Source organism: Pan paniscus, chromosome 12 (assembly GCF_029289425.2).
Source record: "Pan paniscus chromosome 12, NHGRI_mPanPan1-v2.0_pri, whole genome shotgun sequence".
Taxonomy (NCBI): domain Eukaryota; kingdom Metazoa; phylum Chordata; class Mammalia; order Primates; family Hominidae; genus Pan; species Pan paniscus.
In genome coordinates, this window is record NC_073261.2 from 116977813 (window position 1) to 116997416 (window position 19604).

The following is a 19604-nucleotide window of genomic DNA, read 5'->3' on the forward strand; positions in this document are numbered from 1 at the left end:
GTTGGCCAGGCTGGTCTTGAACTCCCACCCTTGTGATCCACCCACCTCGGCCTCCCAAAGTGCTGGGATTACAGGTGTGAGCCACTGTGACCTGCCATATACATAATTTTTTAAAGTTTCACGATTAGTTTTAGCTTAAAAATGTCAGCTCTGGGCTTAATGAAGAAAATATGGATATACTTTATGTCAATGCATTAAAGTGAATGGCCATAAAAGCTTATCCCAGAGACAAAACAATTCAGATATAAGAGAAGTGGGGGAGTGGAAGGTTTATCTAATCTTCTGTAGGCAACTCCACAGCTACAACCAGAAGGCCATTTTGTTACAGGCCTGAAAGCCCCGTTTTCTTTTTATTCTTCTTTGAAACCTTTAGAAGGAACAAAGTATTGGCTACTTTTTACCGCTGATGTCAGTGTTAAGAATCTTGTGATAACATAGATTTACTCTCCCTGCTGAAAATCACTATGTGGCTCATCAGTAACACAACTAGACATGATTACTTAATGCAAAGGAAGTCCTATGTAAATGAGCAATGAAATTGCAACTGTGTATAAGGAACAAAATAGAATATGAAACTCCAGAATCTTTTGTTTTCATTTCTGTTTCTCCCAAGGCTCTATCATTCAAAACTCCAGAATCTTTCAGCATCCAATTGTCTCCTGATATCAGCCCCTCTCTTGTTTTCTTTTCTTTTTTTTTTTTTAATCACAGTGAGCCACAACCTAGGAGTCTTTTAGTGGTTTCTACTTGGTTTGCTCTACAGCCTACCAGCAGATTTCCTACATTCCGGTCTTGTTCCCCTCTAGCCCATTCTCCACACTGCAGTCATAATGAAATTTCTTTCTTTTTTGGGGGGGATGGAGTCTCACTCTGTCACCCAGGTTGGAGTGCAGTGGCGTGATCTCGGCTCACTGCCACCTTTGCCTCCTGGGTTCAAGCGATTCTCATGCCTCAGCCTCCCAAGTAGCTGAGATTATATGCACCTGCTACCACGCCCAGCTAATCTTGTATTTTTAGCAGAGACAGGGTTTTGCCACGTTGGCCAGGCTGGTCTTTAACTCCTGACCTCAAGTGATCGCCCGCCTTGGCTTTCTCTCTCTTTTTTTTTTGGATTTTGAGACAGGATCTGGCCTCGTTGCCTAGGCTGGAGTGCAGTGGCACGATATCAGCTCACTGCAACCTCTGCCTCCTGAGCTCAAGCCGTCCTCCCACCTCAGCCTCCTGAGCAGCTGGGACTGCAGGTGTACACCACCACGCCTGGCTAATTTTTGTATTTTATTTTATTTATTTTTTTGGTAGAGACGGGGTTTTGCTGTGTTGCCCAAGCTTGTCTTGAACTCCTGGGGCTCAAGCGATCTACCCATCTTGGCCTCCCAAGGTGCTGGGATGACAGGCATGAGCCACCACAGCTGGCCCATAATGAAATTTCCAACTTACAGCTATTGCCATTATCCAAAGCCCAGAATCCCTGATTTCCTTCCATACCCCTTCATGGCCTGACCAGTGCCTGACTCTCCAGCCTCACACTTCATATTCTCTCTGTACTGCTCTGCACTGTAGCCTCATTGAGTTGCTTTCACGTCTTTAAGTGTTGTGTTCTATTTTTTGTGGAATTCAGCATATGTTATGCCCTTGACCTAAGGCCTCTCCTTTCTTTTCCTTCTCTGGGGTGCTGCCTCATCCTTTTGGTCTTCAAAACCGTTTCCCTGGGAAAACATCTTTGACTCAGCAGGCAGGGATCATGCCCCTGCTGTGTCTGTGCATAACTTTCTGTGGCTACTTCTGTCTTGGTCTGTGATGTACTTTATAATAATTTTGGTCTTTCCTCCAGTGTCACAATACTGGAAGTCTGTTTCTTTTTCTCTGTGTTGTATCCTTAGTGCCTGAAAGATAGGAGGTTCTCAATAAATATTTGTTAAATAATCAAGTAAATGGAGTCTGGTGGAAAAGAGAAAAAATAAGTGTAGAATGTGTGTGCAAGAAAGGAGGGGTAGGGGGATGAAAAAGATAACAAAAGCACATAACAAAACAACAAAAAGCAAAAACAACAAAAAATAAAACGCAGATGACAAAAAAGATAACAAAATGATGACTGCTGTGCCAACTTGTAGAAAGTAAGGAAGGTGCTCTCATTCTAGAGAGAAGTAGGCAGCCATTGTAGTTTTTTAAAGAGAGAATATGGGCTGGGCTCTGTGGCCCACGCCTGTAATCCCAGCACTTTGGGAGGCCGAAGTGGGTGGATCACGAGGTCAAGAGATCAAGACCATCCTGGCCAACACGGTGAAACCCCGTCTCTACTAAAAATACAAAAATTAGCTGGATAGGTGGTGTGCACCTGTAGTCCCAGCTACTTGGGAGGCTGAGACAGGAGAATCGCTTGAACCCAGGAGGCGGAGGTTGCAGTGAGCTGAGATCACGCCACTGCATTCCAGCCTGGCGACAGAGTGAGACTCCATTTCAAAAAAAAAAAAAAAAAGAATATGGCCAGACACTGAGCTGAGATAGACAGTGCGGCAGTGTCTGGTATTAACTGTAATAAACTCTACTGTCAGAAGCAGGTGGTTTATACTTAAGTTTATTGAGAGAATTGGATATGGATAAGAGATAAACTCTTGGGAAATGGGGAGAAATATAAATTCTGTTGTAAAGGCTGTAAAAAATTGAGATTACTAGTGGTTAGAATTTTGGAAGTGAAGTGCAGTGAAATATTGAGTACCTGAGAGGTTACTTGTTAGTGAAAACACAATAGCAGTAGTACGTAGCTACAGTTTGGCTCCAAAGGAAGAACTGTTTTTACTATAGTTTGTAATGGCTTCAGAATCTTCAATTTGAGATATCCAGTTATTAAAAGAGAATCAATTGCAGTTGAAATGCATTAGTTAAGTATTTTAAAGTGCTTTAGCAAGCTACATTTAAAAAGTGCTTATTATAGAAAATATACCCAAAATAACCAATGATGTTACTGTCTTGTGCTTATTTTTTCTAGACCTATTTTTATACATAGTTAAGATTATACAATATGAATATTTCTGAAATCTATATTTAACATTATAACATATGTATTTTTCCATGTTCTTTCTTTTTCTTTTCTTTCTTTTTTTTTTTTTTTTTTTGACTGGGTCTCATCCTGTCACCCAGGCTGGAGTGCAGTGGTGCTATCTTGGCTTACTGCAGCCTTGACCTCCTGGGCTCAAGTGATCCTCCCACCTGAACCTTCTGAGTAGCTGAGACTACAAGCACATGCCAGCATGCCTGGCTAGTTTTATTTTTACTTTTTGGAGAGATGAGGGTCTCACTATTTTGCCCAGGCTGGTCTCGAACTCCTTGGGTCAAGCAATTCTCTCACCTTGACCTCCCAAAGTGCTGGGATTACAGGAGCGAGCCACACCCTCAGCCCCATGTTCTTAAAAACCTTTTGTAAACGACATTTAAAATCGTTGCAGATTTTTTCCCCTGTCTTTGGAAGTGTTACAACATCCAACCATTTCACAGTTACTAATTTACCTTCATTCTGGTTTTTGTCCTTGAAAATAAGGCAAGGCTGAATAATGAACATCTTTGTGGCTAAAGTTTTTTTCTTTACTTTGAGTTGTTACCTTCCTTTAGCTTAGTTCAGTGGTTTTTTCTTTTTCTTTTTTGAGATGGAGTCTTGCCTTGTTGCCCAGGCTGGAGAGTAGTGGTGTGATCTCGGCTCACTGCAACCTCTGCCTCCCAGGTTCAAGCAGTTCTCTTGCCTCAGCCTACCGAGTAGCTGGGATTATAGGCGTCTGCTGCCATGCCCAGCTAATTTTTTGTATTTTTGGTAGAGACAGGGTTTTGCCATGTTGGCCAGGCTGGTCTTGAACTCCTGACCTCAGGTGATCCACCCGCCTCTGCCTCTCAAAGTGCTGGGATTACAAGTGTGAGCCACCATGCCCAGCCAGTTCAGTGATTTTCATATTTGAGTGTGTCAGCCTTGCCTGGAAGCCTTGTTAAACACAGACTATTGGATCCCACTGGGCGGATTTCTGTTTGAGCAGGTCTGAGGGGAGACCTGAGCATTTGCATTTTTAACAAATTCCCAGTTGATGATGATGCTGCTGGTTTGGGAACTACACTTTGAGAACTACTGGGCTATATTATTGACAATGAAACTATAATGTTGAGGTTAAGTTCCTAAGTCAGTAGGAGTGATTATGATCTTGAATGAAACTGAGTTCATGTACCAACCTGTATCAGGGAAATTGAAGAACTAAAGGATCATATTGCATTTCAGCACTGAGAATTCGTGCAGTTTGTGAACATGTGAATGCTGATATGTGCAAGGTTTTTGCTGAGTATTGTGAGGCAAGGATGTTGTAATGAATAAAACATAGCCCTTTTTGGCTTTTTTTTTTTTTTCTTTTGAGATGGAGTCTTGCTCTGTCGCCAGGCTGGAGTGCAGTGATGTGATCTCAGCTCACTGCAACTTCCGCCTCCCAGGTTCAAGCGATTCCTCTGCCTCAGCCTCATGAGTAGCTGGGACTACAGGCGCCCGCCACCACGCCTGGCTAATTTTTTGTATTTTGGTAGAGACTGGGTTTCACCATGTTTGCCAGGATGGTCTCCATCTCCTGACCTTGTGATCCCCCTGCCTTGGCCTCCCAAAGTGCTGGGATTACAGGCGTGAGCCACCGTGCCCAGCCCGGCCTTTTTTCCCCCGCTTAGAGATGGAGTCTTGCTCTGTCGCCCAGGCTAGAGTGCAGTGGTGCAATCTCAGCTCCCTGCAACATCTGACTCCTGGGTTCAAGCGATTCTCCTGCCTCAAACTAGCTGGGATTACAGGCATGCACCACCATGCCCGGCTAATTTTGTATTTTTAGTAGAGACAGGGTTTCACCATGTTAATCAGGCTGGTCTGGAACTCCTGGCTTCAGGTGATCCTTGGCCTCCCAAAGTGCTGGGATTACAGGTGTGAGCCACCATGCATGGCCTCATTTGGGAAACTTTTGATATCAGAATCTTAGGTTTTTCATTAGAGATTGTCAGATTTCCATATTCCTCTGGAAGGTAAAGGCCTAATTGCTAGCATTCTGGAAGCCAGTTAGGGTAGGAGGGTAGGAGGGTAGGGTATTGGGTAGAGGATAAAGAAGGGGTTTGGGAAAGGTGGGGGGTGTCTCTTGGCAGTTGTATGGTTAAATTGAGTTTTTGTTTTATTTAGTGATATGTGTTTTTTGGGTACATGTGATATTTTGATACCTGTGTATAATGTGTAGTGATCAAATCAGGGTGATTGGGATACCCATCATTTGAAACATCTTTTCTGTGTTAGGAATATTACAAGTCTTCTAGCTGTTTTGAAGTATACAATAAATTGTTAACTATAATTTCTGTACTGTACTATCAAATATTAGAACTTACTAATCAAACTGTATTTTTGTAACACTGACCACTTTCTGTTCATCTCCACCACCCCCACTTCCCTTCTCAGCCTCTGGTAACCACCATTCTGCTGTCTACCTCCACGAGATCCACTTTTTTAGCTTCCACACATGAGTAAGAGTCTTTCTTTTAAAACTGGTTTTGTGAGCATATTTAACATCAGTAGCAGTAAACTTGTATTTTAAGCTCCTGTTGCTGTATTTTGAGGACCTTCTAAGTCCATTGGAAGGATTTTGAATACCATAGTGTCTGCAGTGATAGTTGTTGAAAGAAAGGGAAGGCATCAGTGCAAATATTTTTAGACAGTTTTTAAAGAGACTCAAGTCACCCAATTTGTCTTCTAAAAATCCTGATTTTGGAAGAGGCAGTGGAGTTTCTGTTGATAAAAAATGATTTATAGTTTGTGCTTGGCACTTCCTAATGGATTACATCAGGAAAGATTTATTGTCTGGCACTCTCATTTTAACGATACTACAATTGATTATTAGGTTTAGATGCTAATACCTTTTTTACCTTTATTTCAGAGAAGCTTGATTCTTTGCTCTCAGACTACGATATTCTCTCTTTATCTAATATCCAGCAGCATTCGGTAAGAAAAAGAGATCTACAGACTTCAACACATGTAGAAACACTACTAACTTTTTCAGCTTTGAAAAGGTAATTTGAATTATTCATGGAATAATGTTGGGGCACTGGGGGCTTGGTTTGGCAAAAACAAAAAAGTAAGGGTATCTACTGAAATCTTGGGAAATTACATTTTAAAGATTTGTAATTAATTTCCAGTATAATGCTTATTCTAAAATTCATACTGGGGCTGGGTGCAGTGGCTCACGCCTGTAATCTGAGCACTTTGGGGGGCCAAGACATGTGGATTGCTTGAGCTCAGGAGTTTGCCCAAGCTCAGCCTGGGCAACATGGCAAAACCCCGTCTCTACTAAAAGTACAAAAATTAGGCATGGTGACACGTGCCTGTAATCCCAGCTACTTGGGAGGCTGAGGCAGGAGAATCACTTGAACCGGGGAGGTGGAGGCTGCACTAGCCGAGATGGTGCCACTGCACTCCAGACTGGGCAACAGAGTGAGACTCTGTCTCAAAAAATAAATAAATAAAATAAATAAAGTTCATACTGATGAGTATTTTTAAAAAAGTAAATAGATATTGCAGAGGTCTTAATGATGGTAACGATGTTTAGAAAATTCTAACATAATTTAAATTAATTGAATGCTTATAAAACCTTTTGTTTTTGGTGCTACTTTATAACCATCAATCATGTGCTAAATATTATCTTTATATATGAAGAAATAAAGATTTTGTTCAGGACCCCACAGCCTGGTGGTGAGCTGGGTCTAGATTTTACTGTTCTATTTATTTATTTAGCTAACTAGTTACTTAGTTTCCAGGATTCTTTAACCTGCTTCATATTTATTTATTTTTAAAAACAGGGTCTTGCCATGTTGCCCAGGCTGATCTTGAACTTCTGGGCTCAGGTGGTCTTTCCATCTTGGCCTCCCAAAGTGCTGGGATTACAGGTGTGAGCCACCATGCCTGGCCCAAATTTAATGTTCTTTCTACATTGAGTTCCTCTTACTTCTTAGCATAAATTGATGGATATGTTCTATTTCAGTAGTAATTTTAATACCACGTATTGTTTTGCACATTGAAATGTTAAATAATTGCAGGCCTCTTTTTAAAGTCTTTAGGAAGCTTTATTCAGTATCAAAAAACAGACACATGGAGAATTGACTGAATTATTCTTTATTTATTTTTTTGAGAGTCTTGCTCTGTCGTCCAGGCTGGAGTGCAGTTGTGTGATCTTGGCTCACTGCAACCTCTGCCTCCTGGGTTCAAGCGATTCTTGTGCCTCAGCCTCTCGAGTAGCTGGGACTACAGGTGCACAGCACCACGCCTGGGTAATTTTTGTTATTTTTAGTAGAGACAGAGTTTCACCATGTTGGCCAGGCTGGTCTTGAACTCCTCACCTCAAGTGATCCACCATTTCGGCCTCCCAAAGTGCTGGGATTACAGACAGGGGCCACTGCATCTGGCCATCTTTATTCTTTATATAGGACAAGCCTTCTCAACTATGTTAAAAAATAAAAGGAATATGTGCGTCTGGTTTAAAAAACAAGCCATGGAGGATATGCAAAGTTTTTACTTCTAACTCAGTTAGACTTCTCAGACCCAGAGAGGTTTCCTTTGTAAACTTCCAATTTTTTGTTTTGTTTTGTTTTTTGTTTTTTGAGACAGAGTTTTTGCTCTTGTCGCCCAGACTGGAGTGCAATGGCACAATCTTAGCTCACTGAAGCCTCCACCTCTCGGGTTCAAGCAGTTCTCCTGCCTCAGCCTCCCGAGTAGCTGGGATTATAGGCGCCCACTGCCACGCTCAGCTAATTTTTGTATTTTTAGTAGAGATGAGGTTTCACCATGTTGGCCAGGATGGTCTTGAACTCCTGACCTCAGGTGATCCACCTGCCTCAGGCTCCCAATGTGATGGGATTACAGGTGTGAGCCACCGTGCCTGGCCCAAAATATTTTAATGCATGTTTTTTGCCTATAGGTCTCTCTCTGTGTGTGTATAGGTGATATAGATAGCATATTTACCTCATTTTAAACAGCAGCATAAATATTCCTATTGCATAAAATTGTAACAACGTACTAATACACTACAGATGGATATTGTTTAACCAAAGTGATTTTTTTAATACAACAAACAGTGCTCTAGTGAGTATCTTTGTAAATGTGTACCTTGGTGAGGTGTTTTTATAGGATATATTCCTGGAAGGAGAATTACTGGGTCAAGGATATGTATACTATGTTTATTGATATTGCTCTTTCCTCCCAAAGAGATTTGACAAATTTATTCTTCCAGCAGCAATATATGAGTTTACCTGTTTCCTGTTATCTTTGCCAATAGTAGGTTTATCAGCCTTTAACTGTCACCCCTCTAAAGGGCATGGCATTTTATAGTTGTTTTGATTTTCATTTTGTGTGACATTGAGCATCTCTTTATATATTTGTAAGTAATTTGTTTTATATTTCTGTAAACTGCCTTTTTATCTCTTTTGACTATTTTTCTATTGAATTTGTCTTTCTAACTACTGAATTGTAGCAGTGCTTAGTATATTAAGGAGATTGGTTCATTGTCATGTGGTTATTTTAGGCAAATTTTTAATGCAAATTAATTTTTCCTAGCTATTGCAATTATCCTTAGGTTATTTTTTAATGACTTCTTTTTATTCGATTTTATGTCAGAATATTACAGTATTGGTTATTAGCTTTCAACTTACACCAAATTTGAGCAGATTGGTAATATTAATAGCTACAGTTAATCAGGTACTTATTTTCTGTAATTTACTGGCATTTTACATAAGTTATCTCTAAAAGTGATTCCTTTTTTGAAGGAACAAAAAAAAAAAAAAATTAAGGCTTAGACAGCTTAGTAACTTGCCCAAGATTACTCAGCTAGTAAATGACAGATACAAGATTTGAACAAAGGTTGGACTCCAAAACTTGTGTTATTTCTGCTATACTGGTGGAGAGTTTGGTGAAGAAGTGGATATAGTAGCAAGAAATGAGTAGGAGCGAAGGAAGAGTGAGGAAACTATAAAATGAAAAGAACTCAAAGTTTAGCTTTTTGGGTTTCTTTGGATTTGAAGTGGCCTGTAGAATCCGTATTCTAGAGGCAAAAACTTCCATAGCCTTACATATTTCTCTTTCAAGTTTGGTAGATGACATTGATTCCCTAAGAAAATATTAAATCATAGCCACTTGTTATCTTTTCTCTGTGTAAGAAAGCAGGGAAGTATGTAATTTATTTTACAAAGTTTCCATACTAAATATTTAATGGGAAATTTATCTAACAGTCTATGGAATTTTATACCAGGTGTTTTAAAATAGGTTATTTCCTTTAATCCCCAAAACCATTCAGTTATTAGGTGATATTATTTCCATTTGTAGATAAATACTTAGGATTCAAAGATTGAGGCCAAGGTCAGACAGTGAGTAAATGAAAGTAGGACTTAAGCCAAGTTTGTCAGACTCCAAAGCCCATACCCTTTCTTTTCTATCATATTGCGTCATTAAAGTTTAAAACAAGAACAAAAACAAAGATAGCTGAAGTAATCAGTTTGTATCAGGGCTGAATTAACTCTATGAAACCCCTCATTACTTGATGGTAAATGAGAAGATTCCGTTTTTTGATAGCAGTGGAAGGCAAAGTAATTTAAACCAAGATCATTGCATTAAATTTGGATGTAACTATTAGAGGTTGAAAAAGCATAGAAACACTGAGAGGTTGTATGAAGAGTTGAAGTAACTTAAGAAAAAAAGAAACTTGTTTAAAATTTGCCTTACAAGTTTCATTTCCTTTTTGTTATAAATCAAGAAATTATCAGCCAGGCGTGGTGGCTCACATATGTAATCCCAGCACTTTGGGAGGCCGAGCTGGATGGATCATGAGGTCATGAGGTCAGGAGATCGAGACCATCCTGGCTAACACGGTGAAACCCTGTCTCTACTAAAAATACAAAAAATTAGCCAGGCGTGGTAGCAGGCGCCTGTAGTCTCAGCTATTTGGGAGGCTGAGGCAGGGGAATGGCGTGAACCCAGGAGGTGGAGCTTGCAGTGAGCCGAGATTGCGCCACTGCACTCCAGCCTGGGCGACAGAGTGAGACTCCGTCTCAAAAAAAAAAAAAAAATCAAGAAATTATCTTATTTTTAAATAACGAAAAAGCTGCGGAGTATATACTGTTTTGATACTTTTTTGATGTTGCCTGAATTTTTTTGGAAAAAGTTAAATGTTTCTCCTAAAAGTGAAATATATCAGATTACTTGAGAAGGTCTAGAACTGATAAAGAAATGAAAGTGATATACCTGACTAAATAGACCATTAAAAATGGTTAGGGTAATAATGTTGATTCAAACTGGTTAGCTGGTCTTTAGTTACTGTAAATTCTTAAGTCAAAAGTCAGAAAGATAAAACGTTAAGGAAATCTGTAAGAAAATGACTTCACATAATTTTGGGAGGATAAAGTAAAAGAAATTTTGACATTCTGTTGGAAGTTTTATAACTCAAAAGCTAATATTGGAAAATCAAAAAACATGAATTTTATAATCGCTTGGTCTTTATCTTTAGAAAAGATTCTTAGTGTAGCAAATGAAAAATGCAATTCCACTGATTTCTTTCTGAAAAGAACATTAAGTAATGTTGCAACTCTTAGCTTTAAAACAAAATAATAAGACATTTATAATAAGTATGCTTTTGAAAGTTCTCAGCGTAACTGGAGGGAAAAATCATAACTGAGAATGTGTGGGAAGATATGTTTTAGGATAGCAGAAGAAAATGTTCCAAGGATTTACGAAATAATGTTCTATTGTCCTTTCCCTTTGACCATTAAAAAACCACAAGCAAACTAAAATTACCTTGTTATGCTCAAAAAGTTAAAAATATTTGTTGCCATGGAGATAGTCCCAGTCTAGATTTCTTTCCGGTAGTTTAAAGACTTTTGCAATCCCATGGGGAAGTAATATATTTTCAGTACAACAGCTGACAAAATTTGTTTCTGTGGGTGAGATGAATAATATACCTTTCTTTGTCTTTGGTGTTCATGGACACATTGAAAGACTATAAATAATACTTGAGAAAGTCTTGCTCACCACTCCTAGTTTTCATGTAAGGATGGAAAGTCATAGAAAACAAAAAGAATAGTAAGCCAATTAAAGAACTGGACTGAAACTCAACAAAAAGAATAGTAAGCCCACTAAAGAACTGAAGTGTATATCCCCTCCCCTCTCCTCTCCTCCCTTCCCCTTCCCTTCCCCTCTCCTCCCCCTCCCCTTCCCCTCTCCTCCCCCTCTCCTCCCCTCTCCTCCACCTCTCCTCCCCTCCCCTCCCCTCTTTTCCTGTCTTCTGGTGCCAATGGAGTCTATATTCTAATGTCTGTCTTAGATACCTTGTATTTATTTTCCTAACTGTAATTGTGGATTACTTTTTTGCAAGATATGTTGTTTTGAGGAGGAAAAAAAGCATGAGTACTTTTTTTTAATCTTATTTTGAGCGGGAGTCTCGCGCTGTCACCCAGGCTGGCGATCTCGGCTCACTGCAGGCTCCGCCTCCCGAGTTCACTCCATTCTCCTGCCTCAGCCTCCCAAGTAGCTGGGACTATAGGCACCCGCCACCACGCCTGGCTAATTTTTGTATTTTTAGTAGAGATGGGGTTTCGCCGTGTTAGCCAGGATGGTCTCGATCTCCTGACCTCGTGATCCGCCCAGCTCAACCTCCCAAAGTGCTGGGATTACAGGCGTGAGCCACTACACGCGGCCGCATGAGTACTTTTAAATATAGAAAGCAGCATTTATTAATTTTGCACAGCAATAAGAATTTTCTCATAGTCCACCCAGCTTGATAGAGACAGCATAGTACAGGGTTTTGAAATAAACCAGGTTTATTTCCCAGTTTCACCATTTACTAGCTGTGTAACTTTGAGTAGGTTGATTAGCTTCCAAGCCTCAATTTGTACTTGTGTGAAGTGGGGATAATAGATGCATAGTACCTAACACCAAGTAGGTGTTCAATAAATGGTATATAATAGGATTAGTTTTTAATAATAATTTTTTTAGATAATCAGGATTCCAACTTAACTACGCAGTCGTGTGTGTTTCCTTATTCTTCAGTGTTTTCCAGGAGAGATGAATGTATAAGTTCTTTGAATATCTTTACCCTAGTGTGAGCTTATTGTGATCTGCTGTTTTTATAGCTAAATAAATTAGTCCATTTGTCGTTACAGGAGATATATTGCTCTAAGTACCTAATAAGACTTTAGTTGTAACTTGCATAGTGTTTTATTAATGTCAATGCTTCTGGCTTTTTAAGAAAGTTTAATTATGTGAAAATGAGACTTAAAATTTGTGTGCTTAGAGTAAAACATGAATGCATTTTTCTTCAGGCATTTTAAATTATACCTGACATCAAGTACTGAACGTTTTTCACAAAATTTCAAGGTCGTGGTGGTGGATGGTAAAAATGAAAGCGAGTACACTGTAAAATGGCAGGACTTCTTCACTGGACACGTGGTTGGTTAGTATGGAGCTTGTTGGTTTGCCCCTGTGTCTGGTGTATTAGGTCTCCAAATCTAACTTGATTGCATATTCTTTTCTGGTGCAGGATAGTGGGGACGGGGTGTCATAGAAGTGCTATTCTTTGACTTTTCTTTGAGGTATATAAGTTTAGAGGCAGGAACATTCTAATAGGAGGAAATGAGTATTATCTAAATGTCATACTAGCTGGCTGGTTTAATGATTAAAATTAAATTCTTCTTAAGTGATAGGAATTTAACCTTTCTTTTCATCAGTGACTGTAAGCTTTCTTTATGATATTTTAAACAGGGAAGCTTGGAGATAAAATACTTGGTGATCCTATTACGTATGTATTTGAGAAAATCTATCAAACAAGCAATTGCAGTTTACTTTTTGACCTTTTTCTGCAATGAGAAAAAAAAATGTCATTGAAATCCACAAATAGTATAGTTCCTAGGCCTGTACATTCTAAATCATGCTTTCTGTCTCTCTTAGTTCTTCCTTTACCTAAAAGTAGATAAAATTATTCCAGAAGAAAATCTTAGCAGTTTTGTTTGTTTTGGGAAAGGGATAGGTTTCAAGTGACTAAACTTGAGGCTACCCCTTAGGAGTTGAGATTATCTAGCTTCTTTCTGGAGCCTTTGTTTCTTGTTTTGCAGAGCTCTCACAGTACTAGGCAAATTCCACCCTGAAGGATTTAATTTTTATTGAGAGTAATGCATAGTTTCTTATTTGATGTAAGTATTTTTAAATAATAAATTTTTTTTTTCTCTTAAGGTGAGCCTGACTCTAGGGTTCTAGCCCACATAAGAGATGATGATGTTATAATCAGAATCAACACAGATGGGGCCGAATATAACATAGAGGTAAATTTATATGTGAATTTTTTTTCAGTAGCTTATATCTCTGATTTTCAAAAAGCTGCTCAGTTCTGCAAAGGTGAAAAGTAATTATACTTATTTCTTTCCTCTTCGTATTTGAAGTTTTTTACTAGGAAAGTAGACTTTTTAAAAAAGGATAATCTCTAAGAAGCTGTGTTATGATACACCCTGTATTTCTAAGTACCATAATTGAGAGAGTTACATATGGGATGAATAATAGGAAGAGAAAACTTTCTTTCCCTCCTGACTCATTTTTTAATTCTTTCTCAAATAATAAATGTAAACATCCTCAGAAATGAAAAGTGAAGTATTATTTTTCAATTTCTCTGTTTTTCTGCTAGACACACTGGAAATGCTAGATCAATGAAAGGTGATAGTTCATAGTCTGAGAAGTTAAAGAGGAAGCTAGGAAAGTCAGGCTGTGGTCACTCTTCCATTGAAAGAGTAGCAGTAGAAATCAAGACCACAGTGGCTGCATTGGTTAAGACACATATCTATCTGTCAGATATTAGTCTACAAAACAAAACGTTTACTACATAATTGTGAATTGAAGTTGATTCTGTGTTTCCTGAAAAATGAGAAGACTGTGGGTGGTGGCGGTGATATCACTAAAATAGATCACCTGTGGGAAAACTGAGTAAGATTGGTCAAAATGAAATGTTCAGGTGTATTTGAGTGCTCAATAGGGGTAAAACAGTCTGCTGGAGCTATATATACTATATGTTTTCATTATATCCAATCTACATGACTGTTAGTCCTTTGACTGTCCATTATTGTGAAAAAGAAACCTATGGCCTTGCAGTATGTTATAGTTTGTTAATGTTTAAGCTATTTAATGTCAATGTTTTGAGGAGTCTGGCCTACCAGAAAGAGTCAGAAATTTAGTAGAAAGTAAAGGAACTAATATTATAAATGCATTCATTCTAGAATAGGCAAAGCATCACTGGAATGTCTTAAATTTGCCTGTTCTTTCAAATCAATTTATTTTTTAAGAATACCTTTATTTTAAAATATATGCTCATTGCAAAATTCGGAAAATAGATTATCTGTACTTGGACAGATAACTACTATTGACATTTTGACAGACATCCTTCCAAATTTTTTTTTCTATGTGTAAATACACAAATAAATATAGTTATACCCACTATTTTTTCCTGCAAAACTAGGACCATACAATATGTACAGTTTGTCTTCACACATTTTTCATTTAACAATATGATTATGAACCTTTTCGTGTTAATGTAGATCTAAATTAGGGGTTTTTTTTGTTTTTGTTTTTTTTGAGACAGAGTCTTGCTCTGTCACCCAGGCTAGAGTGCAATGGCGTGATCTTGGCTCACTATAACCTCTGCCTCCCCGGTTCAGGCGATTCTCCTGCCTTAGCCTCCCAAGTAGCTGGGACTGCAGGCGTGTGCCACGATGTCCGGCTAATTTTTTTTTTTTTTTTGAGATGGAGTATCACTCTGTCACTCAGGCTAGAGTGCACTGGCGTGGTCTCGGCTCACTGCAACCTCTGGCTCCTGGGTTCAGGCGGTTCTCCCGCCTTAGACCCTTGAGTAGCTCAGACTACAGGCACATGCTACCTCACCTGGCTAATTTTTGTATTTTTAGTAGAGACGGGGTTTCACCATGTTGGCCAGGATGGTCTCGATCTCCTGACCTCATGATCTGCCAGCCTCGGCCTCTGAAAAGTGCTGGGATTATAGGTGTGAGCCACTGTGCCTGGCCTCAACTGTTTTGTTTCTAACTTTTGAAATAAAAGGTATTGTAGTGAACAGCCTTGGGCACACCTTTTGGTGCATGTGTTTAGTTGGAATAGTCTGGATGATAGGTAATAGTCTGGGAAGTTAAATGAAGAAACTGTAGGAAGCTCTGTCTAGGCTGTGCGAGGGCTTCAGATAAACTCCCATAGCTGAGTAGCTTAACACAAGCAAAGTTTTTTCTTACTCTCCTGTGGCTTGATGTGGGTTAGGTGGTTCTCCTCTACTTTGTGGCTTTGACTTTTGGACACATGTCCTCTGTAGTTCTCACAGAAAGAAAACACAGCTAGAGAATTATTCAGGATATTAAGAGCCAGGCTTGGAAATGGCCTTCCGTTCAATACATTCTAGAACACTTTATCTCTGACCTGCTACAAAGGAGAATGGAAAAGATAGTCGTAATTTGAGCTCAGAAAGAGAAAACAGTGTGGTAAATGCACAGCATTGTTTTTGCTGCAGTGCATATGTCTGCTTATTTCCTTAGAATAATTTATTCTTTTTTGTTTTTTTGAGACTGAGTCTCACTCTGTTACCAGGCTGGAGTGCAGTGGCGTGATCTCGGCTCACTGCAGACTCTGCCTCCTGGGTTCAAGCCATTCTCCTGCCTCAGCCTCCCGAGTAGCTGGGATTACAGGTGCGCACCACCACACCCAGCTAATTTTTGTATTTTTGGTAGAGACGGGGTTTCACAATGTTGGCCAGGATGGTCTCGATCTCTTGACCTCATGATCTGCCAGCCTCGGCCTCTGAAAGTGCTGAGATTAAAGGCGTGAGCCACTGTGCCTGGCCAGCTTATTAATTCTTAAGCTAAAATATGTGTCTTTAGGATCCAAGTTAAATTTGCTCAGATTACATTTTTTTTTTTTTTAAGATGGCATCTCGCCCTGTCACCCAGACTGGAGTGCAATGGCGTGATCTCGGCTCACCACATCCTCTGCCTCCCAGGTTAAAGCGATTCTCCTGCCTCAGTCCCTTGAGTAGCTGGAATTACAGGCGTGTGCCACCATACCCCGTTAATTTTTGTAGTTTTAGTAGAGATGGGGTTTCACTGTGTTGGCCAGGCTGGTCTTGAACTCCTGACCTCGTGATCTGCCCGTCTTGGCCTCCCAAAGTGCTGAGATTATAGGCATGAGCCACCACGCCCAGCTAGATTACTCATTTTTTTCAAATACTTCCTTTTGGAAAAATAGGAATTCTGTTTCCATCCATACCTTTGTTTCACTAAGTACAAAAATGAGTATAACTAATATTTCATTGTAAGATATTTACTTAGCCAGGCACAGTGGCTCACACTTGTAATCAGCACTTTGGGAGGCTGAGGCGGGTGGACTGCTTGAGCCCAGGAATTTGAGACCAGCCCAGGCAATATAGGGAGACCTTGTCTCTACTCCTCCACAAAAAAAAAAAAAAAAAAAAATTAGCTGGGCATGGTGGCACATGCCTGTGGTCTCAGCTACTCAGAATGCTGAAGCGGTAGGATCAGTTGAATTCGGAAGGCGGAGACTGCAGTGAGCTGAGATTGTACTGCTGCACTCCAGCCTGGGTGACAGAGCGAGACCCTATCTCACACATACACACATACAAAGATGTTTACTTACAAGTATACTCATCAGATACCTTGAGGGACTTTTGCATGAAATTAATAATGTTTATTGAAAAAATGATTTACTACTTACAGGGGTGATTTTCATACTCTTTATAATTCTTTTGATACTTTTATAGTTCATAAGTGTGGTGATTGGCTGTTCACACACACATATGAGATGTACCACCCTAGAACCTTGTTACAATGTTAGCACATTACCAGTCTGACATGAAAAAAAATAATTCTTTACACTTACCTTGATGTAAAAACATTGTCTATCTGCACTAATATCTTAGGAATATAAGTGAGCAGGAAAAAATATATATCTTATTTTTAACACATCATCATTAAATATTTTGTTTATGACAGTCTTACTTGGTCACTCAGGCTGAAGTGCAGTGGTGCCATCATAGCTCACTGCAGCCTTGACCTCCTGGGCTCAAACAATCCCTCTTTTCTGCCTCCTGAGTAGCTGGGACTACAGGTGCATGCCACCATGCCCAACTAATTTGTTAAATTTTTGTAGAGTGTATCAGATTTTTGATGAGGTCTCACTGTGTTGCCCAGGCTGATCTCAAATGTCTGACTGTAAGCAATCCTCCTGCTTGGCCTCCCAAAGTGCTGGGATTACAGGTGTGAGCCACTGTGCGCAGCCGTTAAATATTTTAAACTGTCACTGACTTTACCATAGCTTACTATTTATATAAATAATCCTGGGTTAAACTTGCATAGTGAGATAATATTTCCCCCAACTTTTATTTATTTATTTGAGATGGAGTCTTGCTCTGTCGCCCAGGCTGGAGTGCAGTGGCGCAATCTCGGCTCACTGCAGTCTCCGCCTCCCAGGTTCAAGCATTTCTCCTGCCTCAGCCTCCCAAGTAGCTGGGATTACAGGCACACGCCACTGTGCCCGGCTAGTTTTTATATTTTTGGTAGAGACAGGGTTTTGCCACATTGGCCAGGCTGGTCTTGAACTCCTGGTCTCAGGTGATCCACCCGCGTCGGCCTCCCAAGGTGCTGGGATTACAGGCATGAGCCACTGCATCCGGCCTAATTTTTGTATTTTTAGTAGAGACGGGGTTTCACCATGTTAGTGAGGCTGGTCTTGAACTTCTGACCTTGTGATCTGCCCACCTCGGCCTCCCAAAGTGCTGGGATGACAGACGTGAGCCACCATGCTTGGCCTCCCCCAGCTTCTAGTTTTGAAAATGTTCAGCTGGTGCAGTGGCTCATGCCTGTCATCCCAGCACTTTGGGAAGCTGAGGTGGGTGGATCACTTCAGGCCAGAAGTTCGAGGCCAGCCTGGCCAACATGGTGAAACCTCGTCTCTACTAAAAATACAAAAATTAGCCAGGCTTGGTGGCTTGCGCCCGTAATCCCAACTGCTCGGGAGGCCTAGGTGGGAGAATCGCTTGAACCTGGGAGACAGAGGTTGCAGTGAGCTGAGATCGCTCCACTGTACTCCAATGTGGGTGACAGGGCGAAACTCTGTCTCAGAAAAAAAAAAAAAAGAAAATGTGCAAATCTACAGAAAGATTAAAAAGTACCCTGTAGTTACAGAAAGATTTTTTTAAAAAATACCCTGTAGCCCTTAAACAATTTCTAACATAATGTCCTGTTAGCTTTCTCTCTTTTTTTCGTGAATCATATGAAAATCATTTGCAAACATCATGACCCTTCACCCCTAAATACTTCTGTATGCATCCTTAGGAATAAAGGCACTCTTTTCTATAGCTGTAATAAAAGTAACATACCTGAGAAAATGACAAGAATTCTACAATATTATCTAATAATCATGCCATAGTCAAAATCTCTAGTCATCCTCAAAATCTCCTTTGTAGATTTTTTTTGGTTTTCCAATCCAGGATCCAATCCAGTTTTCTGCCTTTTAGTCAATTACTCATCAAATTATTTTTTCCAGCAACTTACTATTAATAATGGTAATAGCCTTAGCTTTTATTAATAACAACCACTTTTCTTTTGAAATGTTAATATAAAACTAGATTTATTACCTACATAATCTTCATAATCTTCAAGTTAGGTATTATCACTACTTTACCTAATGAGGGAGGTTATGCTCAGGGTACTTGTCCAAGGCACATAGTGAGGTATGGTTGAGGTTTGAACTCAGATATATCTGATCCCAAAGCCAGCTGTCTTTTTCTGTGCTGGACTGACTATACTAGGAAATAATCAATGTGAACTTAGAAATGTTTGACCCAAAAGAAAAAAAATTTCACTTCTATTCATAGGCTAAATGAACTTTACTAAATATGGAAGATTCCTGTAGCCCGGAAGTTGGGTTAGTTAACTTTTGAGATCTCTGCCAACCCTGAAATTCTGTAACCCTTGTTTCTTACATCTGCCTCATACATGGATTACCAAAGATGTATATGCATATAATATTTAACAGTTTTATTGAGATATAATTCACATACTATATTATTCACCCACTTAATGTATACAATTTTGTAGTTTTGTGTGTGTGTGTGTGTGTGTGTATTTTTGAGATGGAGTCTCTCTCTGTCACCCAGGCTGGAGTGCAGTGGCATGATCACTGCAACCTCTGCCTCCTGGGTTCAAGTGATTCTGTGGCCTCAGCCTGTTGAGTAGCTGGGATTACAGGCGCCCACCACCATGCCCGGCTGATTTTTGTGTTTCAGTAGAGATGGGGTTTCACCGTGTTGGTCAGGCTGGTCTCGAACTCCTGGACTCAAGTTATCTGCCCACCATGGCCTCCCCAAAGTGCTGAGATTACAGGCGTGAGCCATCGCGCCCGGCAGTTTTCGTATATTGATGGAGTTGTGCAAACACCACCTCATTCAATTTTAGAACATTTTTATCACCTGAAAAAGAAACGCTGTCTCCTTTAGCCATACTTCCCCCTTCCTCCCTAACTCCCC

General features: G+C 39.9%; 1 protein-coding gene and 1 non-coding gene across 4 annotated transcripts in view; both read left to right on the plus strand.

Moving 5' to 3' along the window:
- ADAM17 (ADAM metallopeptidase domain 17) overlaps positions 1 to 19604 on the plus strand; it is a 68137-nt gene that overhangs the window by 8180 nt on the left and 40353 nt on the right. The window contains exons 2-4 of one of the 3 annotated variants that reach the window (XM_003826946.6): positions 5925 to 6057; positions 12346 to 12476; positions 13253 to 13341. The exons of 1 other annotated variant lie outside the window; for it this stretch is intronic. In XM_003826946.6, the coding sequence (XP_003826994.1) occupies positions 5925 to 6057; positions 12346 to 12476; positions 13253 to 13341 (353 nt within the window). The remainder of the gene's footprint in view (positions 1 to 5924; positions 6058 to 12345; positions 12477 to 13252; positions 13342 to 19604) is intronic. One more of the 3 variants, XM_055108258.1, reaches the window with a different exon arrangement.
- On the plus strand, positions 16827 to 16930 carry LOC112439007 (small nucleolar RNA U13). Its single transcript, XR_003027315.1, has one exon. It is a non-coding gene; the product is annotated as a small nucleolar RNA U13 (small nucleolar RNA).